The following is a 23581-nucleotide window of genomic DNA, read 5'->3' as shown; positions in this document are numbered from 1 at the left end:
TGTTGTTGCTAACAAATTTGTCCTTGGAGATAAACATTGGGTTGTTATTTGACTTGGATTGCATATGGTCCTTTTTTTAGCTGGAACTTTGTAGAATTTTTATCCATATTGAGTCATACAAAATCATGCGTTCTCTACTCCGACAATTAATCCACAGATAAAAAGGAGAAACCTAGTTTTTAGTTTGTTTTCTTTGATAAGTTCATCCTTCTGTGGATTTTATATGGCAGTTGGCAACCAACTTTAATGTGCATTACCGCCACCAACTGGAGTGTGGATCTTTCAATCACCACCTTGGGTATGAGTAGATGTGAAAGGCGGGACTTGCAGCACATCAAGCGTCTGAAATAGAACCAAGTTCTATGTTAGTGCCAGGCTATGCAGACTCCCGCGAGCAGTTTGGATGAATTTATTATATATGTATGTGTACATTTTATTTTGCAACTCTCGCGCACGCTACGTGGCCGGTCTGATCAGCATGCAAAGCTTACGTTCATGTGGAATAAAATGTTGATCAACTGAAAGGTTGATGTAATAAGCACTGTTAGATAAATGTCTGTGTGTCTCTCAGGGTGAGAAGATCTTCTACCTGATCTCCCCCACGCCAGCCAACCTGGCCCTGTTTGAGCGCTGGAGCTCCTCGTCCAATCAGAACGAGATGTTTTTCGGGGACCAGGTGGACATGTGCTACAAGTGTTCCGTCAGACAAGGGAACACGCTCTTCATCCCAACAGGTATTCACCCTCGCTCTTCATCCCAACAGGTATTCACCCTCGCTCTTCATCCCAACAGGTATTCACCCTCGCTCTTCATCCCAACAGGTATTCACCCTCGCTCTTCATCCCAACAGGTATTCACCCTCGCTCTTCATCCCAACAGGTATTCACCCTCGCTCTTCATCCCAACAGGTATTCACCCTCGCTCTTCATCCCAACAGGTATTCACCCTCGCTCTTCATCCCAACAGGTATTCACCCTCGCTCTTCATCCCAACAGGTATTCACCCTCGCTCTTCATCCCAACAGGTATTCACCCTCGCTCTTCATCCCAACAGGTATTCACCCTCGCTCTTCATCCCAACAGGTATTCACCCTCGCTCTTCATCCCAACAGGTATTCAGTGTTGTCAGAAGTTTCCCGGGTCTAAATCAGTCCCTGATTAGAGGGCAATGATGAAAACACAGTGGAACTGGCTTTGAGTTCCAAAGTTGAGTTTGCGGGATCTAGAGTACATCCATGTAGTGTACTATTAGGTACACCCATCTAGTACTGGGTCGCCCCCCCCCCCCCTTTGCCTCCAGAACAGCCTGAATTGTTTGGGGAGTGGATTTTACAAGATGGAAACATCCCACAGGGATGTTTGTCCATGCTGACGCAATGTCATCCATGAACTCATGCTGCTTACACCAAATCCTGACTCAGCCATCAGCATGACTCAACAGGAACCGGGGTTTGTCAGACCAGGCAATGTTTTTCCACTTCTCAATTGTCCAGTGTTGGTGATCGCGTGCCCGCTGGTGTGGTCGTCTGCTGCAATAGCTCATCCATGACAAGGACCAACGAGTTGTGTGTTCCGAGATGCCGTTCTGTACACCACTGTTGTACTGCGCCGTTGTCTGTTTGTGGCCCGCCTGTTAGCTTGCACGATTCTTGCCATTCTCCTTCAACCTCTCATCAATAAGTTGTTTTTGTCCACAGGACTGCCTCTGACTGGATGTTTTTTGTTTGTGGCACCATTCTTGGGAAACCCTAGACAATGTTGTGCGTGAAAAGCCCAGGAGGCCGGCCGTTTCTGAGATCCTGAATCTGCCGTGCCTGGCACCGATGATCATACCACGCTTAGTCGCTTAAGTCACTCATTTTACCCATTCTAACATTCAATGAAACAGTAACTTGGATGCCTGTCTGCCTGCTTTGTATAGCAAGCCATGGCCACGGGACTCACTCTCTGTAGGAGTGATTCATTTTTGTGAACGGGATGGTGTACCAAATAAACTGTCCGGTGAGTGTATGTACAGGTGATAGTCCTGTGACAGGCCTGCTATTGTGTTTGACATGCGGTACATTTCCGGTGGAGTTCGTCAGGACTCAGTATATTATGTGCGAATAGTACATGCATAAATTAATAGTTTACCTGTATATGTGTGAGTTGTTCACATGTACCTGTGTGTGTGTGTGTCTCAGGATGGATCCACGCTGTGCTGACTCCTGTGGACTGTGTGGCCTTCGGAGGGAATTTCCTACACAGCCTCAACATTGACATGCAGCTCCGGTGAGTCCCTTCACCCCTGCCTCTACCTAAAACATTAGTCACATCACCTACGGTACTCCGCTTTTCTCAACTGATCTTAGCAACCTCTCTCTCCACATCAAAACTAGAATGCCATTTGGAAAATTGCTCACGTTATACGTGGCGGCAGGTAGCCTAGCGGTTAGAGCGTTGGGCCGGTAACTTGTCGGTTTGAATCCCCGAGCCGACAAGGCTCTGTTGACGTGCCCTTGTTGCTCCTATAATTCACTCTGGATAAGAGCGTCTGCTAAATGACTAAAATGTACGTTTTATATTACCATTGTACCAGAGCCGTTTTATATTACCATTGTACCAGAGCCGTTTTATATTACCATTGTACCAGAGCCGTTTTATATTACCATTGTACCAGAGCCGTTTTATATTACCATTGTACCAGAGCCGTTTTATATTACCATTGTACCAGAGCCGTTTTATATTACCATTGTACCAGAGCCGTGTATTCCTACTCTACATTCTATTATAAACTGGGTGGTTCCAGCCCTAAATGCTGATTGGCTGACAGCCGTGGTATTTCAGACCGTATACCACGGGTATGCCAAAACATTTATTTTTACTGCTCTAATTACTCCGCGTTGGGTCGTGTGTAAGAACAGCCCTTAGTCGTGGTATATTGGCCATATTCCACATCCCCCTTGGGCCTTATTGCTTAAATACCAAATGTCTAATACCATTCTCCCTGTGTTCTGTGTTCTCTTCCAATCAGAGCATATGAAATAGAGAAGAGGTTGAGTACAGCAGACCTGTTCAGGTTTCCAAACTTTGAGACAGTGTGTTGGTATGTTGGCAAGCACCTGCTCGACACATTCAGAGGTGAGGCGCTTCATCATAAATCATAGTTTTTTCCCCCACCTCTGCTGAACTGCATTTGTTTGGGCAATGTTTGTCAGGAACCTTGATAACTTCTATACTGGTCTACTTTACAGGTCTGCGAGAGAACCGCAGACACCCTGCTTCCTACCTGGTCCACGGAGCCAAGGCCCTCAACAATGCTTTCCGCATGTGGACACGCAAAGAGGTGATTCTTTATTGTAGGCCCCTTATGAATGCATTAATTAAGCCTTTATAGCAGCTACATAAGACATAATAACACCTGTCATAGGCAGTCATAAACATTATGAACAATGGCATGAAGGTGTCATGAAGCTAGTTATATTGGGCGCAGTAGTCTTTGTGTTTTGTGATGTTTTTGTGCTCTGGCTAGTCGCTGACTGACCACGAGGTGGAGATTCCAGAGACCATAGAGACTCAGCGTCTAGTGAAGGACCTGGCCAAGGAGATACGACTGGTTGAGGTAGGCAGGGGGAAATATTTCATAGAGTACACTGACCGAGCCAAGCTACTGGGCTGGCCTGGTTGTTCGTCCTCCATAGAAAATATCTGAGCCAGTACAGTTCAGGTCGCACCTATAGTGTGAGGCACCATCAAATTTCAGTCTGGCTTACTGAGACTCCGTCTTCTCCTCTCTGCCACCACAGGACATCTTCCAGCAAGGCCGTCCTGCGGCTCCTTTCACCTCTACACAGGGCTTCCCCACCCCCCTCCCCAAAGCCTCCCCTCTAGCTGTCTCCCAGAGTCCAGGCCGCCCCCCGGGGAAGAAGAGAGGCCCCAAACCCAAGGATATGTCCCCCAGCCCCAAGAAGAAGGGTCAAAAGGGCTTAATGAAAGAGGCAGGCGAGTTGGACCTCCTGGAGATCCACACCAAACACACACTGAAGAAATTCCAATGTGGAAACAAGAAAAACAAGAAGAAGGTATGACTGATTGTTCAACATTTCCCTCTCTGGAACAAATAAGGTTGAAAGTCTAAATGTACTTTGGCTCTCAGCCTCACATTGTTAATGTGTATTATAGTGAAATGCTAACAGGATTGTGCCATTCCTCTCCGTCTCCAGTTAGAGCTGCCTCTGGAGGAGTTTGCAGGGAAAATGAGCAAGAGCAAACTGAAACTGGTGCTGACCAACGGCAAAATACAGGGGTAAGACTGGGAGGTCAGGAGACTCTTCATGAACTTCACGCCAAATCTTCATCTCTCACTTTTTTTCCTCACCCTTTCTCACTTTGTCTGCCTGCCTGCCTCTGTCTGTGAAGCTCTGCCTCTCTGTCTGCCTGCCTCTCTCTCTCTCTGCCTGCCTGCCTGCCTGCCTCTCTCTCTATTGGCCTGCCTGCCTCTTTCTCTCTCTGCCGGCCTCTGCCTGCCTGCCTCTGCCAGCCTGCCTCTATCTCTGTCTGTCTCTCTGTGTGGCTGGCTGTCTGTGTCTGTCTGGCTGTCTGCCTGCCATCCTCTCGGTCTGCCTGCCATCCTGGCTGTCTGGCTAGCTGGCGCTCTGCCTGCTTGGCTGGCGCCCTTTCTGCCTGCCTGCCTCTCTCGCTGCCTGCCTCGCTGTCTGCCTGCCTGCCTGGCTCGCAGTCTGCTTGCCTCGCTGCCTGCCGTCTCCTCTGTCTGCCTGCCGTCTCCTCTGTCTGCCTGCCTGCGGTCCTCTCTGGCTGGCTGCATGCCGTCCTCTCTGGCTGGCTGCATGCCGTCCTCTCTGGCTGGCTGCATGCCGTCCTCTCTGGCTGGCTGCATGCCGTCCTCTCTGGCTGGCTGCATGCCGTCCTCTCTGGCTGGCTGCATGCCGTCCTCTCTGGCTGGCTGCATGCCTGCCTCTCTGGCTGGCTGCATGCCTGCCTCTCTGGCTGCCTGCCTCTCTGGCTGCCTGCCTCTCTGGCTGCCTGCCTCTCTGGCTGCCTGCCTCTCTGGCTGCCTGCCTCTCTGGCTGCCTCTCTGGCTGCCTGCCTCTCTGGCTGCCTGCCTGCCTGCCTCTCTGGCTGCCTGCCTGCCTGCCTCTGGCTGCCTGCCTCTCTGGCTGGCTGGCTCTCTGGCTGCCTGCCTCTCTGGCTGGCTGCCTCTCTGGCTGGCTGGCTCTCTGGCTGGCTGCCTCTCTGGCTGGCTGGCTCGCTGTCTGCCTGCCTTCCTTGCTCGCTCTGCCTGGCTCGCTCGCTGCCTGCCTGCCTGCCTCTCTGTCTGCGTCTCTCTCTCGTACTGTTCTTGCTACATTTCAGTGTCATCCATCCTTATTTCTGCCCACAGGAAGAAGGGTGGTCGTTCAGGCATAAGTAACAGTGCGCGCCGTGCATCTCAATTCCAGCACCATGCTATGGGAGGGTCTACCTTGTCAGATTTTGAGTCCGAGGACGAACTGCAGATTGATGAAACTCCCCCTCCACGACGCAAGGCTGGAGGATCTAGCAAGAAGAAACTCAGTGGTGAGAGAGTACATCATCTAGTTTCAATGTAATATGTAGTGGGGAGCACCTGCTTCATAATAGCATTCATTACTAAAGACTACAACAGTTTTCTGCTCCTGTTGGGGCAGATTCAGTTCATCCTTCTGAGCCTTGAGGAAGGTTTTTAAAGAGTCCTTTGGGTCATTGAGTGTTATCGTTATTAAATTGTATTGGTCATATACACACTGCGAGCCAGGCCTAATCGCTCAACATCAATGCCCAACCTCACTAATACTCTTGTTGCTGAATGGAAGCAAGTCCCCTCAGCAATGTTCCAACATCTAGTGGAAAGCCTTCCCAGAAGAGTGGAGGCTGTTATGTCAGCAAATGTGGGACCAACTCCATATTAATGGCCATGATTTAGAATGAGATGTTAGACGAGCATACTGTTGGTCATGTAGTGTATTGTGCGGGGTAGGTTCTGTCGGTTGGTGGCGCCACAAACTAGAACCCACCTCGTGCGTATGGATCTCCCACAGGTAGATCGTGAGCTACTAGTAGCTACCAGCCCACCTGTGAGTAGCTCGCCAAGCAATTCTAAAAGTACATGCTATTTTTTCATGTGTTCCATCTTTAACTGTGATAAACATAAAGCTCCCTGCTACTATCCAATCAAAGCCACAGTGTCATTATGCCACCCCTGGTTAGCCAAACGTTACACAATATCTGGGGCGGCAGGTAGGCGCGTTGGGCAAGTAACCGAAAGGTTGCTGGATTGAATTCCCGAGCTGACAAGGTAAAAATCTGTCATTCTGCACCTGAGCAAGGCAGTTACCTCACTGTTCTCCGGGTGCCGATGATGTTGAAGGCAGCCCCCCGCACCTCTCTGATTCAGAGGGGTTGGGTTAAATGCGGAAGACACATTTCAGTTGAATGCATTGTTGTACAACTGACCCTCTTTCCCTTTCCAAATAAATTTCCAGCAATATTGTCTATCACTCTGTATGTAGCCAGTTAATGGTGCCAATGATGAACCGTCTGGTGGCTAGACAGAAAAACAATTTTACAATGTTAACTGCAAAGTTGGCTTACCTGACTGAACTACTAATGATTGTTGGCCATTGTTTTACAAACTCTGCAATGACTTGTTGCAGCAGTAGGCCTAATAGCAGAAACATCGCTAGACCGACACATTCCTCTCTTGCTAGATGTGCAATTAGAGGGGAATTACACACAAAATCGAATGGTCTTCAACATCCATTTTCAGGAAAATACTAAATATAATTTTTATGGGGCCTGTCACGCCAAATACTGTTTATTAACCATTATTTTACCAAGTATATTGACAGAAAACACATCTCTTCTACTCATCCCCAGGTCCTTTGTGTACAAGAGAAGAATGTGCCTATTTGAAAGCTATATATAAAAAGTAGCTTGCGACATGTTTAATTTTTTTAAAGTAGCTCTCGTGCTAGAAAAGGTTGGAGACCGCTGGCCTAGATCGTATTCCATCAGGGCACACTTGGCAACAAAACCCGCTACGGAAAAAACAAAAATTAACATGAAAACCCTTGTCTCCTCAGGTCTTCCCCGGAAGCTACCAAGGGCCAAACCTTGCTCTGACCCCCATCGCATCAGGGAACCCGGAGAGGTGGACTTCGACATTGAAGAGGACTACACTACAGATGAGGAGGAGACCGTGACTGTCCATGGAGTGAAGGGTGGAGCCGGGGGCATCCTGGACCTGCTGAAGGCCAGCAAACAGGTGGCAGGGCTGGACTCTGCTCTCAGGTAGGATCTGCCTCGCAATTCCAGACACTTAATCAGCACTCTGAATACATTTTGTTTCAGACTATCATGTCTTTTTTTCTTTTTTTAATCTTTCTGAAGTCAAGTGGATAATGGAGCCAACGAAATGTGGAAGATTGTTTTACTGTTTATTCCATTAACATTACTGAGAAGCTTGGACGACTTGCGTAATCAAAGTTTTTGCAACAGATCTAATTTGAATTCTTACTCAAACTACATTTAGTTGTTTGTGGTGAATCTTGATCACTCTTCTCTCTCTACCCTCCAGTGAGGAAGCGCCAGCCTCTCCCAGCACACGAGAAGCCATTCAGGGAATGCTCTCCATGGCCAACCCTCCCTCCTCTTCCTCCTCTTCTTCGTCGTCCTCCTCTTCCTCCCCTCTCTCTGTCTCTGGAGGGCTGTCTGAGGGACTGGGATTAGTCAAAGAGAAAGGAGGGAGAGCCGTGTGGGTGACAGGAGACAATAAGAGCAGAACAGGAAGCGCCTCTAAAGAGAAGACGACGTTCCAGCGCCCCGGGAAACGGCCTGTCAAGCGGCCGGCCCGTCACCTTAGTGATGAGGAGAGCACAGATGAGCAGGAGACTCTTGGCACCTGTTTTAAAGACGCAGAGTATGGTGAGTCATAGGCTGTGTGCGTCCATATGACACCCTAGTCCCTATATAATGTACTACTATTAACCAGGCAAGTCATAGGAGGAAGGAGCACTGCCCCGGAGGCTGCTGCCATTCATTTTGGAAAGGTCTCAAATAGGGCTCTGGTGGTCATAACATTTTGTCAGCTGGTAATTTTCTTGCAAATGACTGCCGGTCTCACAGTAATTGACCGTTAATTAACATGTTTACGTTCTCCAGGCTTCCACGCATACAAGCTGCGCCTTTGGAATATCTAGATAAAACTTTTTTTTATTTTTTTATAAATATAATTTTAATATAGCCGAGAGAGATCCTCTGCTTTTGTGGTAAGTAATTGAGGTGATATCTAATCAATGGAAGATGGAATTAAAATGACAGGATTAAATGAGAAAGAAAAGGTAGCCTCTTATTCTGGTTATGAAATTAACGGAGTTGTTGTGTGTAGGCCCAACTGTAGGACGGTGAGAAGCACAATAATGTTATGGCTAGCCTCAATTAGCCTAGTTTCTCTCAGGTTGATGCACTCAAGACGGGTAGGCCAACTATGTAATCAGATGGGGTGATAAATAACTAGCAAGAAGCGAGTCTCGTGCCAGATAGGGGGTTGGGTCTCCCTCTGCCTGCTCCGAGCCTCCAGTGCATAAGCAGCTTGTGGATTTCAAGTTTGGGGAAGCTAATTTTCACCATAAAAAATGTACCTTTTATAATAAAGCATTCCATGCATCATCGCATTTGCAGACTTATGTAAGAGAGCTTCTTTTCCTAATGTGATGATTCAATTTGATAGTCATAATTTACGCTAGTAATATAACTCAATCACTGTTCGCAAAAGAGACCACTGTTCAATGCAGCGAATAGTGGCTTAAAGTAGGCTAGGCTATATCAGATACATTTCGTCCTTTTTTTCCCACAGGGAAATATTGGCCTTTTTATAAACACATTTAATGCAATTCCACTATACTTTTGACTGAAGACATTAGCACAATCTTTTTTTAATAGGACAGACATTTTAGGGTAGGCTACTTTGCTGACTGACGAACAGATAAATAAAAATGATGTCTGATCCATGTAATCGGCCTTCAAAAAGGGGAGACACATACAGTATGACGTCCATCTAACCTGGAGGAGGAAATGATTGTCCAAAAACAAACATACGTGGTACTGAGACAGTGAATATGCACACTAACTGGGGATATGGCCCATGTTCTCCGCTAGTGCCAGTAAGATAGGCTACTGTTAGCTCAAGTTGAGCATTTTGATAACTAAAAGACAGATTGGAGTCTTTTCATTGCCATCTCTTTATAGCAATAGCCATTTGCTTTCCAAAAATTTTACCACAATTTGTATTCAAAAAAAATAATATATATATTGCAATATGCCTGGCTGGGTCTCTGTTTTTCACTGACAGTCACAACTCAACAATCTACTTTGTTGTGTGCACTAATTAGAGAGATATATATCAAATGTATTTATAAAGCCCCTTTTACATCAGCCGATGTCACAAAGTGCTGTACAGAAACCCAGCCTAAAACCCCAAACAGCAAGCAATGCAGGTGTAGAAGCACGGTGGCTAGGAAAAACTACCTAGAAAGACCAAAACCTAGGAAGAAACCTAGAGAGGAACCAAGCTATGAGGGGTGGCCAGTCCTCTTCTGGCTGTGCCGGGTGGAGATTATAACAGAACATGGCCAAGATGTTCATAAATGACCAGCATGGTCAAATAATAATAATAATAATCACAGTAGTTGTCAAGGGTGCAACAAGTCAGCACCTCAGGAGTAAATGTCAGTTGGCTTTTCATAGCCAATCATTAAGAGTATCTCTACCGCTCCTGCTGTCTCTAGAGAGTTGAAAACAGCAGGTCTGGGACATGTAGCACGTCCGGTGAACAGGTCAGGGTTCCATAGCCGCAGGCAGAACAGTTGAAACTGGAGCAGCAGCACGGCCAGGTGGACTGGGGACAGCAAGGAGTCATCATGCCAGGTAGTCCTGAGGCATGGTCCTAAGGCTCAGGTCCTCTGAGAGAAAGAGAGAATTAGAGAGAGCATACTTAAATACACACAGGACACCGGATAAGACAGGAGAAGTACTCCAGATATAACAGACTGACCCTAGCCCCCCGACACAAACTAATGCAGCATAAATACTGGCGGCTGAGACAGGAGGGGTCAGGAGACACTGTGGCCCCATCCGATGATACCCCCGGACATGGCCAAACAGGCAGGATATAACCCCACCCACTTTGCCAAAGCACAGCCCCCACACCACTGGAGGGATATCTTCAACCACCAACTTACCATCCTGAGACATGGCCGAGTATAGCCCACAAAGATCTCCGCCACGGCACAACCCAAGGGGGGGCGCCAACCCAGACAGGAAGATCACGTCAGTGACTCAACCCACTCAAGTGACGCACCCCTCCTAGGGACGGCATGGAAGAGCACCAGTAAGCCAGTGACTCAGCCCCTGTAATAGGGTTAGAGGCAGAGAATCCCAGTGGAGAGAGGGGAACCGGCCAGGCAGAGACAGCAAGGGCGGTTCGTTGCTCCAGAGCCTTTCCGTTCACCTTCACACTCCTGGGCCAGACTACACTCAATCATATGACCCACTGAAGAGATGAGTCTTCAGTAAAGACTTAAAGGTTGAGACCGAGTCTGCGTCTCTCACATGGGTAGGCAGACCATTCCATAAAAATTGAGCTCTATAGGAGAAAGCCCTGCCTCCAGCTGTTTGCTTAGAAATACAGATAGATATAGATATACAGTGCATTCGGGCGTGGGTATAGATATATAGTGCATTCGGGCGTGGGTATAGATATACAGTGCATTCGGGCGTGGGTATAGATATACAGTGCATTCGGGCGTGGGTATAGATATACAGTGCATTCGGGTGTGGGCGTGGGTATAGATATACAGTGCATTCGGGTGTGGGCGTGGGTATAGATATACAGTGCATTCGGGCGTGGGTATAGATATACAGTGCATTCGGGCGTGGGTATAGATATACAGTGCATTCGGGCGTGGGTATAGATATACAGTGCATTCGGGCGTGGGTATAGATATACAGTGCATTCGGGCGTGGGTATAGATATACAGTGCATTCGGGCGTGGGTATAGATATACAGTGCATTCGGGCGTGGGTATAGATATACAGTGCATTCGGGCGTGGGTATAGATATACAGTGCATTCGGGCGTGGGTATAGATATACAGTGCATTTGGGCGTGGGTATAGATATACAGTGCATTCGGGCGTGGGTATAGATATACAGTGCATTCGGGCGTGGGTATAGATATACAGTGCATTCGGGCGTGGGTATAGATATACAGTGCATTCGGGAAGTATTCAGACCTTTTTGACTGTTTCCACATGTTGTTATGTTACAGCCTTATTCTAACATGGATCAATCAATCTACACACAATACCCCATAATGATAAAACCATAACAGGTTTTTAGACATTTTTGCAAATGTATTAAAAATTAAAAATGGATACCTTATTTACAGGAGACTCGAAATTGAGCTCAGGTACATCCTATTTCCATTGATCATCTTTGAGATGTTTATACAACTTGATTGGAGTCCAACTGTGGTAAATTCTAATGATTTGGACATGATTTGGAAAGGCACACACGTCTATATTAGGTCCCACAGTTGACAGTGCGTGTCAGAGCAAAAACCAAGCCATGAGGTGGAAGGAATTGTCTGTAGAGCTCCGAGACAGGATTGTGTCGAGGCACAGATCTGGGGAAGGGTACCAAAACAATTCTGCAGCATTGAAGGTCCCCAAGAACACAGTGGCCTCCATCATTCTTAAATGGAAGAAGTTTGGATCCACCAAGACTCTTCCTAGAGCTGTCCGCCCGGCCAAACCGAGCAATCGGGGAAGAAGGGCCTTGGTCAGGGAGGGGACCAAGAACCCAATGGTCACTCTGACAGAGCTCCAGAGTTCCTCTGTGGAGATGGGAGAACCTTCCAGGACAACCATCTCTGCAGCGTCTCTGCAGAAAATAATTTGGCAATTTAATAAAAATGTACTTTAAGGAAAGCTTAGCTTCCTCTTGCCTTATGGAGGCACCGCCTATGCTCTCGTGTCTTACGCACGGCCCCCAGCCCCTAATAGCCTACAGCTGCTCACTCTGTGCCTCTCTCCCTTCCGGTAATGGCTCCGGTTTAACCCCCTAGAGTCGATTGACACACCGGTGCTTGAGAGTGATTACAGCAGGGGTTCTGAAACTTTTTTAGCCTCGGACCCAAATGAAAAATTCTGTGTTTTCCTGGGACCCAAGCTTATGAAAACATGCAACTATATGTAAATATCGGTACATTCCATTGGCCTTAAGCCATCCTAAAACAAATGCAATGAAATACCCATATAAATATCTATTCATGTTTATTTTTCCCCATTAATCAACTCTTACATATCAATCAAATGTATTTATAAAGCCCTTTTTACATCAGCCGATGTCACAAAGTGCTGTACAGAAACCCAGCCTAAAACCCCAAACAGCAAGCAATGCAGATGTAGAAGCACGGTGGCTAGGAAAAACTCCCTAGAAAGGCAGGAACCTAGGAAGAAACCTAGAGAGGAACCAGGCTATGAGGGGTGGCCAATCCTCTTCTGGCTGTGCCGGGTGGAGATTATAACAGAACGTGGCCAAGATGTTCAAATGTTCATAGATGACCAGCAGGGTCTAATAATAATAATTATCATTACAGTGGTTGTAGAGTGTGCAACAGGTCAGCACCTCAGGAGTAAATGTCAGTTGGCTTTTCATAGCCAATCATTCAGAGTTAGAGACAGCAGGTGCGGTAGAGAGAGAGTCGAAAACAGCAGGTCCGGGACAAGGTAGCACGTCCGGTGAACAGGTCAGGGTTCCATAGCCGCAGGCAGAACAGTTGAAACTGGAGCAGAAGCACAACCAGGTGGACTGGGGACAGCACGGCGTTATCAGGCATGGTTCCAGGGCTCAAGTCCTCTGAGAGGGAGAGAGAGAATTAGAGGGAGCGTACTTAAATTCACACAGGATAAGACAGGAGAAATACTCCAGATATAACAGACTGACCCTAGCCCCCCCGACACAAACTATTGCAGCATAAATACTGGAGGCTGAGACAGGAGGGGTCAGGAGACACTGGCCCTGTCCGACAATACCTGCGGACAGGGCCAACCAGGCAGGATATAAGCCTACCCACTTTGCCAAAGCACAGCCCCACACCACTAGAGGGATATCAACAGGCCACCAATGTACTACCCTGAGACCAGGCTGAGTATTGCCCACGAAGATCTCCTCCATGGCACAAACCCGAGGGTGATTTAGAGCAGGGCTTCTGGAATAATCTGTCTAGGTTGTAACTGTTGCTGTTAAAATACAATAAATAATTTTCAATCTGAACTGGAATAAACTGAACACAGGCTTTTTGATAACGCAACACAAAGTAACAGTACAGATGAAATATTATCAGGCCTACTGTACATCTTACTGTAGAAATTATTGTTGAAAACAGGTCTAGGTTGGAACTGTTGCTTTTAAAATACTAGTAATAATTTGTATTCTGAACTGGAATAAACTGATTGATCACCTCACACAGATGTATAACAGAAAACACACAATCCTAATGAGAGGTGTGTGGCTAGTTAGTTTTCAACAAACAGGTCTATTCTGGGCTCCGTTTTTAACAGTGCAACCCTGAGGTCATGCTCAGCATTGAGTCTGTTACTTTACTTGTTTCTTAAGTATGCCAGAGTTGAGAACCCTGACTCGCGTAGGTATGTGGTGCCAAACTGGACCAGAACATCAGCCAGGCAGGAGACCGCTTCCTGCTGTAGATGAGCAACTCAGAACTGTGTGTGTGCCTCAACAAGCATCAGGCTTCAATCAGTTTATTCCAGTTCAGAATACAAATTATACAAAAGTTCCAACCTAGACTTGTTTAACCACAATCATTTCTACAGTAAGATGTACAGGAGGCCCGTTTTATTTTTCATCTGCACTATTACTTAGCCTTAGGGTTACACATCACTAGCTAGCTAGCTAATTTGCTTGCTTTGGCTAACGGTAGCTATTAGATGTGTATTTATTATGTATCCCCATTAGCTGCTGCCCTCCTGCCAGCCTAAAACAAATGGAATGAAATACCCATATAAATATCTATTCATGTTTATTTGCACAAGGCCAGGGGAATGTTTGAAAGAGAAACTCGCATCTAAGTTACTATGAGAGAGTACTCTGCTTATCATCATCTGTTATAAAATGACAACAATGCCTTGCTAGCTTACTTACACTGTCGAAGCACTGTTTCCTGAAGCATTCTGCCCTGTTTTGAAAGAACTCCCTGGGTTTACTGTAATGCTCTGGATGTTTGGTCAGGACGTGTTGTTTTTATTAATTTGTTTTGTTTTGAGAGACTCATTACTAACGTTAAGCATTTCCCCGCACAAAACATATTGTAATGACCAGGCTAGATCACAAAGGAACAATTGTCCAGACAGAGGATTGAGTTTACGAATTCACGGTTAATAACCCAACTCCACACAGGCTACTGTTTGGCCGTAGCCTACGTCAAATATATGAAAGATACCCGTATAAAACAACCGTGACCTTCTCGTGTGAAGACCCGACGTAAGCGAGAGAACAATGGCTAAACTTGGCCTTAACTTGCAATGCTCCATCCCCAACTCAACACAACCAACTAACAGCATAACACATAACACACAGCTCTCTGTGCGGATCGCTAGAATATTGTGGGCGCTCCTTGTTATTTATCAAAGTTTGTATGAAAGAAACTCATAGCTGTATTTGCGTTTCATTGACGATTGAGCTCAGTCAGAATTTGTGGCTAGCATTAGTACATTTGATTACAGTGGTGAGTGGGAATGACAAGTCAGTGGCTGATAACGCATCATCTGTTGCTGAACGACAGCGCCACATAGTTTGTGTCGCGGAGTGCTCTTCAGGGAAACTGCATTAAAAATATCCAGTAAACCGCAAAGCACTCGGGCATCTCCCACTTGCGCAGCTGCCAAACTGAGCAGAGACCGCTGCTAAGCAGAGAGCGCCCTGAACCGAGAGCGCAGTTGCACTTGGCCAAATAAATTCCAGTAATTTAATTAAATAATTATGCATTTATGCTGACCCATCATTAACAGGGTTGCGACAAGGGCCGGCCCTGTACCTGCTGCTGCGCTAGGCGAGACAAACCTATGCAGTTGTGGTGTGTTGATTGGGGGAAAACATGTTGGCTGAAAAAGTCTCAAAATAAAGGTGGATAATGAAAATAGAAGTTTCAGAGAATAATGGACAGAGAAATAGGCATTCTTACCTTATTTCTCAATGTCCAACCAGAGTGTCTTGTTTGCAACGCTTAGTCATCAGTGTGAATCTAAGCATGGACCTTTCAAAAGTTACCTTTCCACCCAGACAGAAGCTCTACTGACACAGAAACATGTAAGCTTCAACTGCTGGCTACTCATCCGTTGTATAACCAAACCACAGAAGTGCTTCCCTAAAAGCTGCCTGGGTTTAAACAAGCATCTCTTTTTCCGAAAGAGAAAAGCTCAATTAATAGGGACAGAATAGTAAAGTAAATTTTATCTACAATATTAGTTTAGCTTCAGATTGTCATAGAGAGGAATCAATATATCCCCATATGCATCTGAGTCACGTTTTTCGCGGGCATTTTCGAACATGTTTCTACCATAAGGCATCACTGAGTTAAGCATTGTTATAGAACGCTTGATATAATCTAGATACGTTTTATGTATTTATTTCAGATTATAAAGTAAACAATAGATACCCTTTGTTAAAGAAAAGGGCAAAAATGATATGTGATACCCTCACCCAATTCGAGCACTGCTTTTAACCAAACACACCAAGGCCTTCCCAGACAAGGAGGTATTTTAATCAGTGCATGCGACAGTATTGGAGTGTTTTGGCTATACCGAAATCTATGGATAGCATTATCTGTCTGTCAAACAGGTAGGCTTCCACTTATTTTTTGGAATGTGAAGAAATGAGCTCCAATTATATTTAATTATATGTTTATGCCCATAAATGTTGGTGAACGCGTGCATTTAAAGGAGGTCCCTTACCAGGCAGAAATGAGTTTTATTTTAACCCCTGCATCGGAGTTACAATGTTGCTATCACTATACAGCCAACTACCTATAGTAGGAAACCTGGTTTCTTATTAATAATATCCCACCTGTTATCACACATTGCACGACCCCATAGTTGTTACAATTACAATAAAAAATAACACTTGTATAACATTTAACATATATTTTAATATTCCTGTATAACTTTTTTTTTTAAAGAGTAAGATCATTTGAGCTTTAGAAACAAGTGCTTTCATAAATGCATTTCGCTGGAGCAGTGTAAAATAAGCTTTATGTCAATGACCCAGCCTTAACTAATTTTGTTTATTTACACATCGAATTTGATTGTCCAACATCAGTTTCAGCATTTATTCATTTCGTCACCGTTTCCTCTGCTGTGGTGCTGCATTGCAGTCAGCGATGTTTTCTCTCGGGTGGCTGTCCATGGTCCTGAAATCAAATCATCTGTTTGCTTGGACACCAGCCTGATCTCCAGCTCCTTCCACCTCTGGAAATCTAGGTGGTCATGTGACTTCTCATGCGAACTGAGGTGGCACAGATTCTTCCAGTCCCTTTTCCATCCCTGACCAGCGCAGATTTGCACTCGTGTGAAAAACGTTTGCAGCAAAAACAGAAGGCTGCATCGTTTTGCTTGGAATAGACGAGCCATGGTCTCCACTCTCTCCCAGTTCGCCATCCTCCTATTGAAGTGGGCCACCGAAAACTTTAGTTGCCCCTCTTCTCTTGGGAAATTCCCCTCCTTATCCTGATGTGGCCCAGCCTGCACGAACATACCCCGTAAAGATCCATTCATATATTTTGGCCACTCACTGGAATCTTTTATGTTTTTTGCCCTGCGAAGACCCTACTATATTGGACCCGGACTCAGATTCGTCACTCCCCGTCCCCGATGACGGTGGTGCTGCTGCTGCTAAATCCGACTCCCAGACAAAAACACAAGATCCCAGTGAGTGGCCAAAATATGAAATGATCTTTACGGGATATGTTCGTGCAGGCTGGGCCCCATCAGGATAAGGAGTGGAATCTCGGCGAATGAATGGCCTGGCCTCGTAGGCTTGTCATTCTCCACACCTGCTGATGGACATTGCTGCATACTGATAGATTTCACCAGCCAATTTCTTTTGTTTAGAGATTGTACGTCATCTCATTTTTATTTTTTATATTCGCTTCCTGATAGTTTCTTAAACATGGTAGCAAATTGTTTTAAATCTCTATAGCTCACTTTTAGCAAAAGTTCTATCCACTAGTAGTAGCTAACATTAACAGGCTAGGTTAGGCTATTGCCTTAATCACTAATCGTCTTCATCACACACAAACATAAAACTAAAATAAAAATAATTTAATTGGCAGATTAATAAAAATGAATGTTTCACAATTGGATAATCCCATATAAACACACATCACCATAGCTACCAAGAATAGTGGGAGTGAACTTCGGGAGAAGCGGAATGAGGTGGGGGCGGGATCTGCAGCGACGCTATGAGCTGGTGTCTGGGGTGCCGCCGGCGGTGTAGGAGCCGATCAGCAGCCCCAAATTCAAGTGCCACAGGCGGCTGCCTAATCTTGCCCAATGGGAGGGCTGGCCCTGGTCACAACCAATACTTTAAGAAAGGCTGGATTAGAGGGACAATAGAGCGCCAAGTACCAGGCCATTAGTAAATGTGGTAGGCTACCCATCAACACCGTTCCTTTGCACAGTTTGATGGGATTACCTTGACCAACGGTCACAGGGAATTTGACTGAGGTCATGACTCGTGACCGCCAGTGTGGCAATGTTACCGCAACAGCCCTAGTCTCAAATATGCACACTCTGCCTAACTGGTTCCCGGGCGAGCTAAAAACGAACGCACAAACATCTTAGCTTGTCTAAATCATGGTCCAATCAGGGCACTATGGATACTTAACTAAATGTGAATGATCCAATGATGTCATTATCCTTGGCTGTCTGTGTTTTCAGTCTATCCGTCCTTAGAGTCTGATGAGGAGGACCAGGTCAAGATGAAGAGGAAGAGGAACTGGGGCGACACTCCTTGGAGCCCCAAAGGTACTCATTACTGAAGTCCCTGAATGTTGGACCGTGGACATATTTCATCACCAAATCAGCGAAGGAAATGTGTTGATACTTAGTTGAACATTTTAGAAACCATTTGGTAAGGGGATTTGATTAATTCCACTAAAATCTTCTCTTGTTCCCTCAGCCCGGGTGACCCCCACCCTGCCCAAACAGGAGCGCCCAGTAAGGGATGGGGCCAGAGTGGCGTCTGTAGAGACTGGCCTCGCTGCAGCTGCTGCCAAACTGGCACAACAGGTGAGAGGGGATATATGTTGGAGGAGGATCTACTTTTAGCAATAAATAAGCTTTTTAAATTGAATTCCATTGTCCTCCAAGTGTTGCTGTATCTCCTCTCCACTTCTGCGAGCAGTTTGGGAGAAGTTAAAGTTCTGAGAGAGGAAGGGCAGTTAGCGGTAGTGCCTTTTTTACAAAATCTTATAGGCATTCAAATAGATATGACAACCATCAAACGAATGTTTTCCCTCAACTGTCAATTGAGTCAAATGTCAAAATGCCATGCTCCAAGGAACTAGGGAAGCTGAGTGCGTGTCAACTGTTTTGTTTGTTTGTTTATTCATCCAGGAGATCCAGAAACCCACCAAGAGGAAGTACACCAAAAAGCCCCGCCCTGTTGCCCCACCACAGCCCCCTCAGGCTGAGCTGTCCCCTCCCTCCCCCCCTCCGGCCCCGGAGCCTCCCACCCCTGACTTCAGCCCTGAGCGGAGGATGGAGTGCTACTCTGCCAGCCTACTGGACCATGAGTACACGGCAGGCCCTGGCCCGTTCGGCCCTGGAGGCCCCAGAGGGAGTGCTGCTATGGCTCCTGGGGTGTTCCTCACCTCCAGACGACCCTCCCTCTCCCCCCAGAACAGCAGCACTTACTCCCCATCAGCAGCCTCCACTGCTGGGCTAGCCAGCCCCGGCAGCACTGGAGCTGGTGGAGGTAAGTACACAAACACAACATCACAGCACATAGACATGAGTTATGTTCATTAGGGCATGCAACGGAAAACGTTTCAAAGCATTTTGCAATGGAAAATGATTATTACATGTCCAGATAGTCCCTCCCTGTATGTCTGTTTTCTTCCATTTGGTGCCTAATGAACAAGACCCTGCTCATTGACATTCACAAATGTGACAAAATATTTTCTTACCCATTGCCTCCTCCTTCCTTCATCTCAGGGAAACGTCCAAAGAAAGGACTTGCAACAGCAAAACAGAGACTAGGAAAGATTCTGAAAATACACCGCAATGGGAAGCTTCTCCTGTGAGAGATGGATGGAGAAAGATTTTTAGGAATGATTCTCGGAGGAAAGATGGATGTCATTTTAAAGAGAACTTGAAGGACGTGACTGCTTTAAGAGACTGTGTTTATTTTTTGTTCTATAATTCAACTTTTTTGTTCATCTGGTGTCCTCACCTAAACCTGTCATCCACTCATGTTCCACCCTATACCCCTTCCCAGTCCCCTTTAATAATCAATCATTGCTTGAATCTATATAGCGCTTTTCTAGCGCTGAAATATTCACATTCTGCTTTGGTACTCTGCTTCACATTTGGGATTATTCATACCTTCATATGAATATATTGAGAAGCATCTCAACATTTAGTTGGTCATGCACCGCTCAGATTAATGGAAAACATATGGTCAATTAATTGATCTGTCTAATCATCAATCAAACCATTTAATTTACATGAAGGAATCATGTATTCATCAAATTGGCAATGAAAAATGTCTGAAATCTATTTTAGTTGATAAGTGATATAACCCATGATATGACCCATTATTCATTTGACGTGGGTCTACTTTGTGTGCACAAGCGCGCATGCTTGAAGGCAACGGGGTGAATGTTTTAAATGGGAAATAATGTATTTCCTGACAATTCAGTCAAATGGGATTTTGAGTTAGTTTTTAGTTTGATATTGACTAATTTAGTTTGGGATTATTTATTTTCAAATAGCTTTTATATTTATTTTGTGGTAGTCGGAATGCTTGCCATTCCCTTTCCAGTTCTGTGTTGTCATCCATGTTCTCACCTCACTTTCAACACCTCAAGTTCACTCCATCTTTTGTATTTATTTGACTAATCTAGGTTATTCCTTTTATTCACCACCTGGGTTTTTCTTTTTTTCCCATGTACATAGCAACCAAAGCTTTTTAAAGGCACAGTGCAGTCAAACATGTATTTTTTCCTGTGTTGTATATATATTTTCACACAGAGGTTGGAATAATATTGTGAAAATTATGATTATTCCCTTTTAGTGTACAAGCTGTTTGAAAAGTCCACCTGGAATTTCAGCCTGTTTTAGTCAGATGGAGTATTGCTCTGCCTGGTGACTAAATCAGTTAATAGACCAATAAGAAAGAGTTCCAAACCACTGACAATAACAGCTAGTTTTCGGTTTTCCCCTCCCCACTCAGACCACTCCCAGACAGTCCTAGCAAAATTGTTACTTGAGAAATTGCTCTTTTGCTACTTTTTTTAAATTAAAAACTTATTTTTGTACAAAAAAAAAAAGAACAGCACCATAAGGTACCTAATTGTTTCCCAGAAAATATTTTATATTGAGATAACAGCAACATTGGACCTTTTGAATTATGTAAAACCTGTCACCAGAATTTCTGCATATATGTCAAGAGATTTCACTTGTGTTTTTGATTCTATTCATTTAACAGATTGGTAACTAGGCTACATTTAACTCACATCTGGATTAAGTTGTGTTTTTAGATGTATATATTTTTGAATTGATATAGCCATCCGGTTCATTAGTACTGTTATGACATGAACAGTCTGGTTCCTAATAATTGTCCAATCCACCATGGTTTGTATTCAAGTATTTAGTATTATACACTTGAGCCAACAGTTGTAGAATGCATCCAAAATGGTTCCCTATTCTCTAGTGCACTATTTTTGACCAGGGCCCATTTTGAGTAGCATACCATTTCAGGAATAGGGTGCTGTTTGGGACGGAGACGTAGAATGTGTTTTATTTAAAGAACGTGCTACACATTTAGACATGCAGAGTTGTAGTTTTATCTAAGGATATTGAAGTCGGGAAGCTATGGATTTGATGATTCCGAAATGTACATAATTGTTGGAATTTTGTTTTTATATAGTTCAAAGGATGTTATTTCTTAACATACCTTGTATAAAATACATGTAATTTGGAGAACTGTATGCAATAGTCTAATGTATTGTTTTTATTTGTATGCAGTAATAATTGTCATTCTGTTTAGTTAGTTGTGTTATAATTAAGCAGTAAGGCCCGAGGGGGTGTTGTATATGGCCAATACACCACTGCAAAGGGCTGTTCTTAAGCATGACGCGACGTGGAGTAGCCGCGGTATATTGGCCATATACTACAAACCCACAAGGTGCCTTATTGCTATTATAAACTGGTTACCAATGTAATTAGAGCACTAAAAATACATGTTTTGTCATACCCGTGGTATACGGTCTGATATACCATGGCTGTCAGAAAATCAGCATTCAGGACTCGAACCACCCAATTTATAATGGCAGTAAGGCACCTCGGGGGGTGTGGTGTATATGGCCAATATACCACGACTAAGGGATGTTCTTCTGCACGACGCAGCCGTGTGTCCACAGCCCTTAGCCGTGGTACATTGGCCATATACCATAAACGCCTGAGGTGCCTTATTGCTATTATAAACAGGTTACCAACGTAATTAGAACAGTAAAGTTATTTTTAAAAAAATTGTCATACCTGTGGTATACAGTCTGATATACCTTGGCTTTCAGCCAATCCGCATTTAGGGCTGGAACCACCCAGTTTATAATGAAGTTTGTTCTCAGTAGCTCTGCTCTTATTGTTTGATTTGTTTCCCTTATATTATCATTTAGTATTAATAATATTTACTCTTGTCAATGTATCTGTTAGATGTGAAAAGCATTGACCTGGAGGAGATATACTTTCCTTTTCTTATTATTTGTGTGGCCTGCAGTTGTTCACCAGTACCAAAAAGGCCCTGTACTCACTCATGTTGTACAACGCATTTAACAGAATGGTTGTGTGATATACAACAGAGTTTGTCTGTACAAAGTTTCTCCACATCACTTCTGTAATCATTTTTGTGCAACAAAAAAAAAACATTTGTTTTACCACAACAGTTGTGTGAAATGTGTTGTACATCATTTGTACAACCTGAGTATACAAGACCAAATAGTGCAACCTGTTAGTGGGCCAGTAGTGTTACATTGTTTGTTTTACTACTCTTTTCTCTGCAGTTGACCCCTGTCTTAAACCATACCTGGGTTAAAATACTATTTGAAATCATTCAAAATCCTTTAGCTGTGCTCGATTGAGCTTGCCTGTTGCAATGAAACCAATAGAATTCCCAATAGTGGAAACCCTTCCCACCAGACCTGGCACTCCAGGCAGGCTAAAGCAAACGCTTCAAGTATTTGAAACATTAGAAATAGTGTTTCAACTCAGATCTGTCTTCTACCAGTTTAAAAGCTTCATAGCTGGACAGATGGTGGCGACACTGAAACGCACATCAATCTCAACTGTATGTTCAAGATGAATGGTTCTGACTGCTATTATTGTAATGATATTGAAACAAGGAACATTTTGCATTGTATTAAACACACCAATACTTTACATGTATATGGACTTACATTTTTTTCCTCCTATAGCATTTCTACCAAGGACTTTCAGAGGATATGTCTGCACCATCCCTTATTCTTTGTCATTGCAAGGAAGGCATTTGATTATTATAATTTAAAAAAATAAGTATATAACTGAGCCATTGCTATTTTATATTGCAATGGTTTATTATAGTGTGGATCACAGTTTCTCTCAGGGTTTTATTTTGTATCTATTGATTTTGTATCTATATTGTGCTTATTAGGTCATGGTGATACTTACATTTACACAATCTCAATCACATTTGAAAATTATTTCAATAGCATTTGTATTCCATGTACTGAATTAAATGTCAGGTGATTATCCATCTGGTTTTCAGAGAGCTTGAATTTTCATATTAAGCGGAATTAAATCATATACTTTCAATGCTCAGTCGTATGTTTCCATGTGATTGTCTGACTCATTTCATAATTATTGAGGAATTGTTTCTAAGACCGGTCTCAAGTTGGCAACCCGGGGCTGCTGGGCTCATATTCACAAAGTGTGCTGATTAAGTCCCTCCTATCCATATAATTTTATCTAAAAGGCTAAACTGATCCTATATTAGCATTGCACATTTTTTTAAAGAAAATATTGGCGAATATATCGATAAAACTCACCTTGTCCGAGAGAATTACACAGCTATCAAAACACCACGCTAATGTAAGCCTACACCAAATACACAATTAATTCGATTGTTTAAATTGATTCACGATGTGAAAAATGAACGGAACCATTTCCAGCAATTTATTGGTATAATGCACTGTGGCGGACTATAGGACAGGCACCCCCAAGTGTCTGACCA

The 23581-nt window shown here is 44.4% G+C and overlaps 1 protein-coding gene across 2 annotated transcripts in view; it reads left to right on the top strand.

Moving 5' to 3' along the window:
- LOC139558021 (histone lysine demethylase PHF8-like) overlaps positions 1-23165 on the top strand; it is a 34127-nt gene extending 10962 nt beyond the window's left edge. For both annotated transcript variants that reach the window (XM_071373431.1, XM_071373429.1), the window contains exons 8-21: positions 572-734; positions 2183-2270; positions 3013-3119; positions 3233-3324; positions 3511-3600; positions 3785-4060; positions 4202-4284; positions 5380-5555; positions 7100-7307; positions 7594-7940; positions 18031-18117; positions 18272-18381; positions 18709-19069; positions 19309-23165. In XM_071373431.1, coding sequence (XP_071229532.1) covers positions 572-734; positions 2183-2270; positions 3013-3119; positions 3233-3324; positions 3511-3600; positions 3785-4060; positions 4202-4284; positions 5380-5555; positions 7100-7307; positions 7594-7940; positions 18031-18117; positions 18272-18381; positions 18709-19069; positions 19309-19397 — 2277 coding nt within the window. In that variant the 3' untranslated portion in view covers positions 19398-23165. The remainder of the gene's footprint in view (positions 1-571; positions 735-2182; positions 2271-3012; positions 3120-3232; positions 3325-3510; positions 3601-3784; positions 4061-4201; positions 4285-5379; positions 5556-7099; positions 7308-7593; positions 7941-18030; positions 18118-18271; positions 18382-18708; positions 19070-19308) is intronic.
- Positions 23166-23581: the final 416 nt, after the last annotated feature.

This window comes from Salvelinus alpinus, chromosome 28, assembly GCF_045679555.1.
Source record: "Salvelinus alpinus chromosome 28, SLU_Salpinus.1, whole genome shotgun sequence".
NCBI lineage: Eukaryota > Metazoa > Chordata > Actinopteri > Salmoniformes > Salmonidae > Salvelinus > Salvelinus alpinus.
The sequence above is the reverse complement of the archived record's forward strand: the minus strand, read 5'-3'. Positions and strand labels throughout refer to the sequence as shown.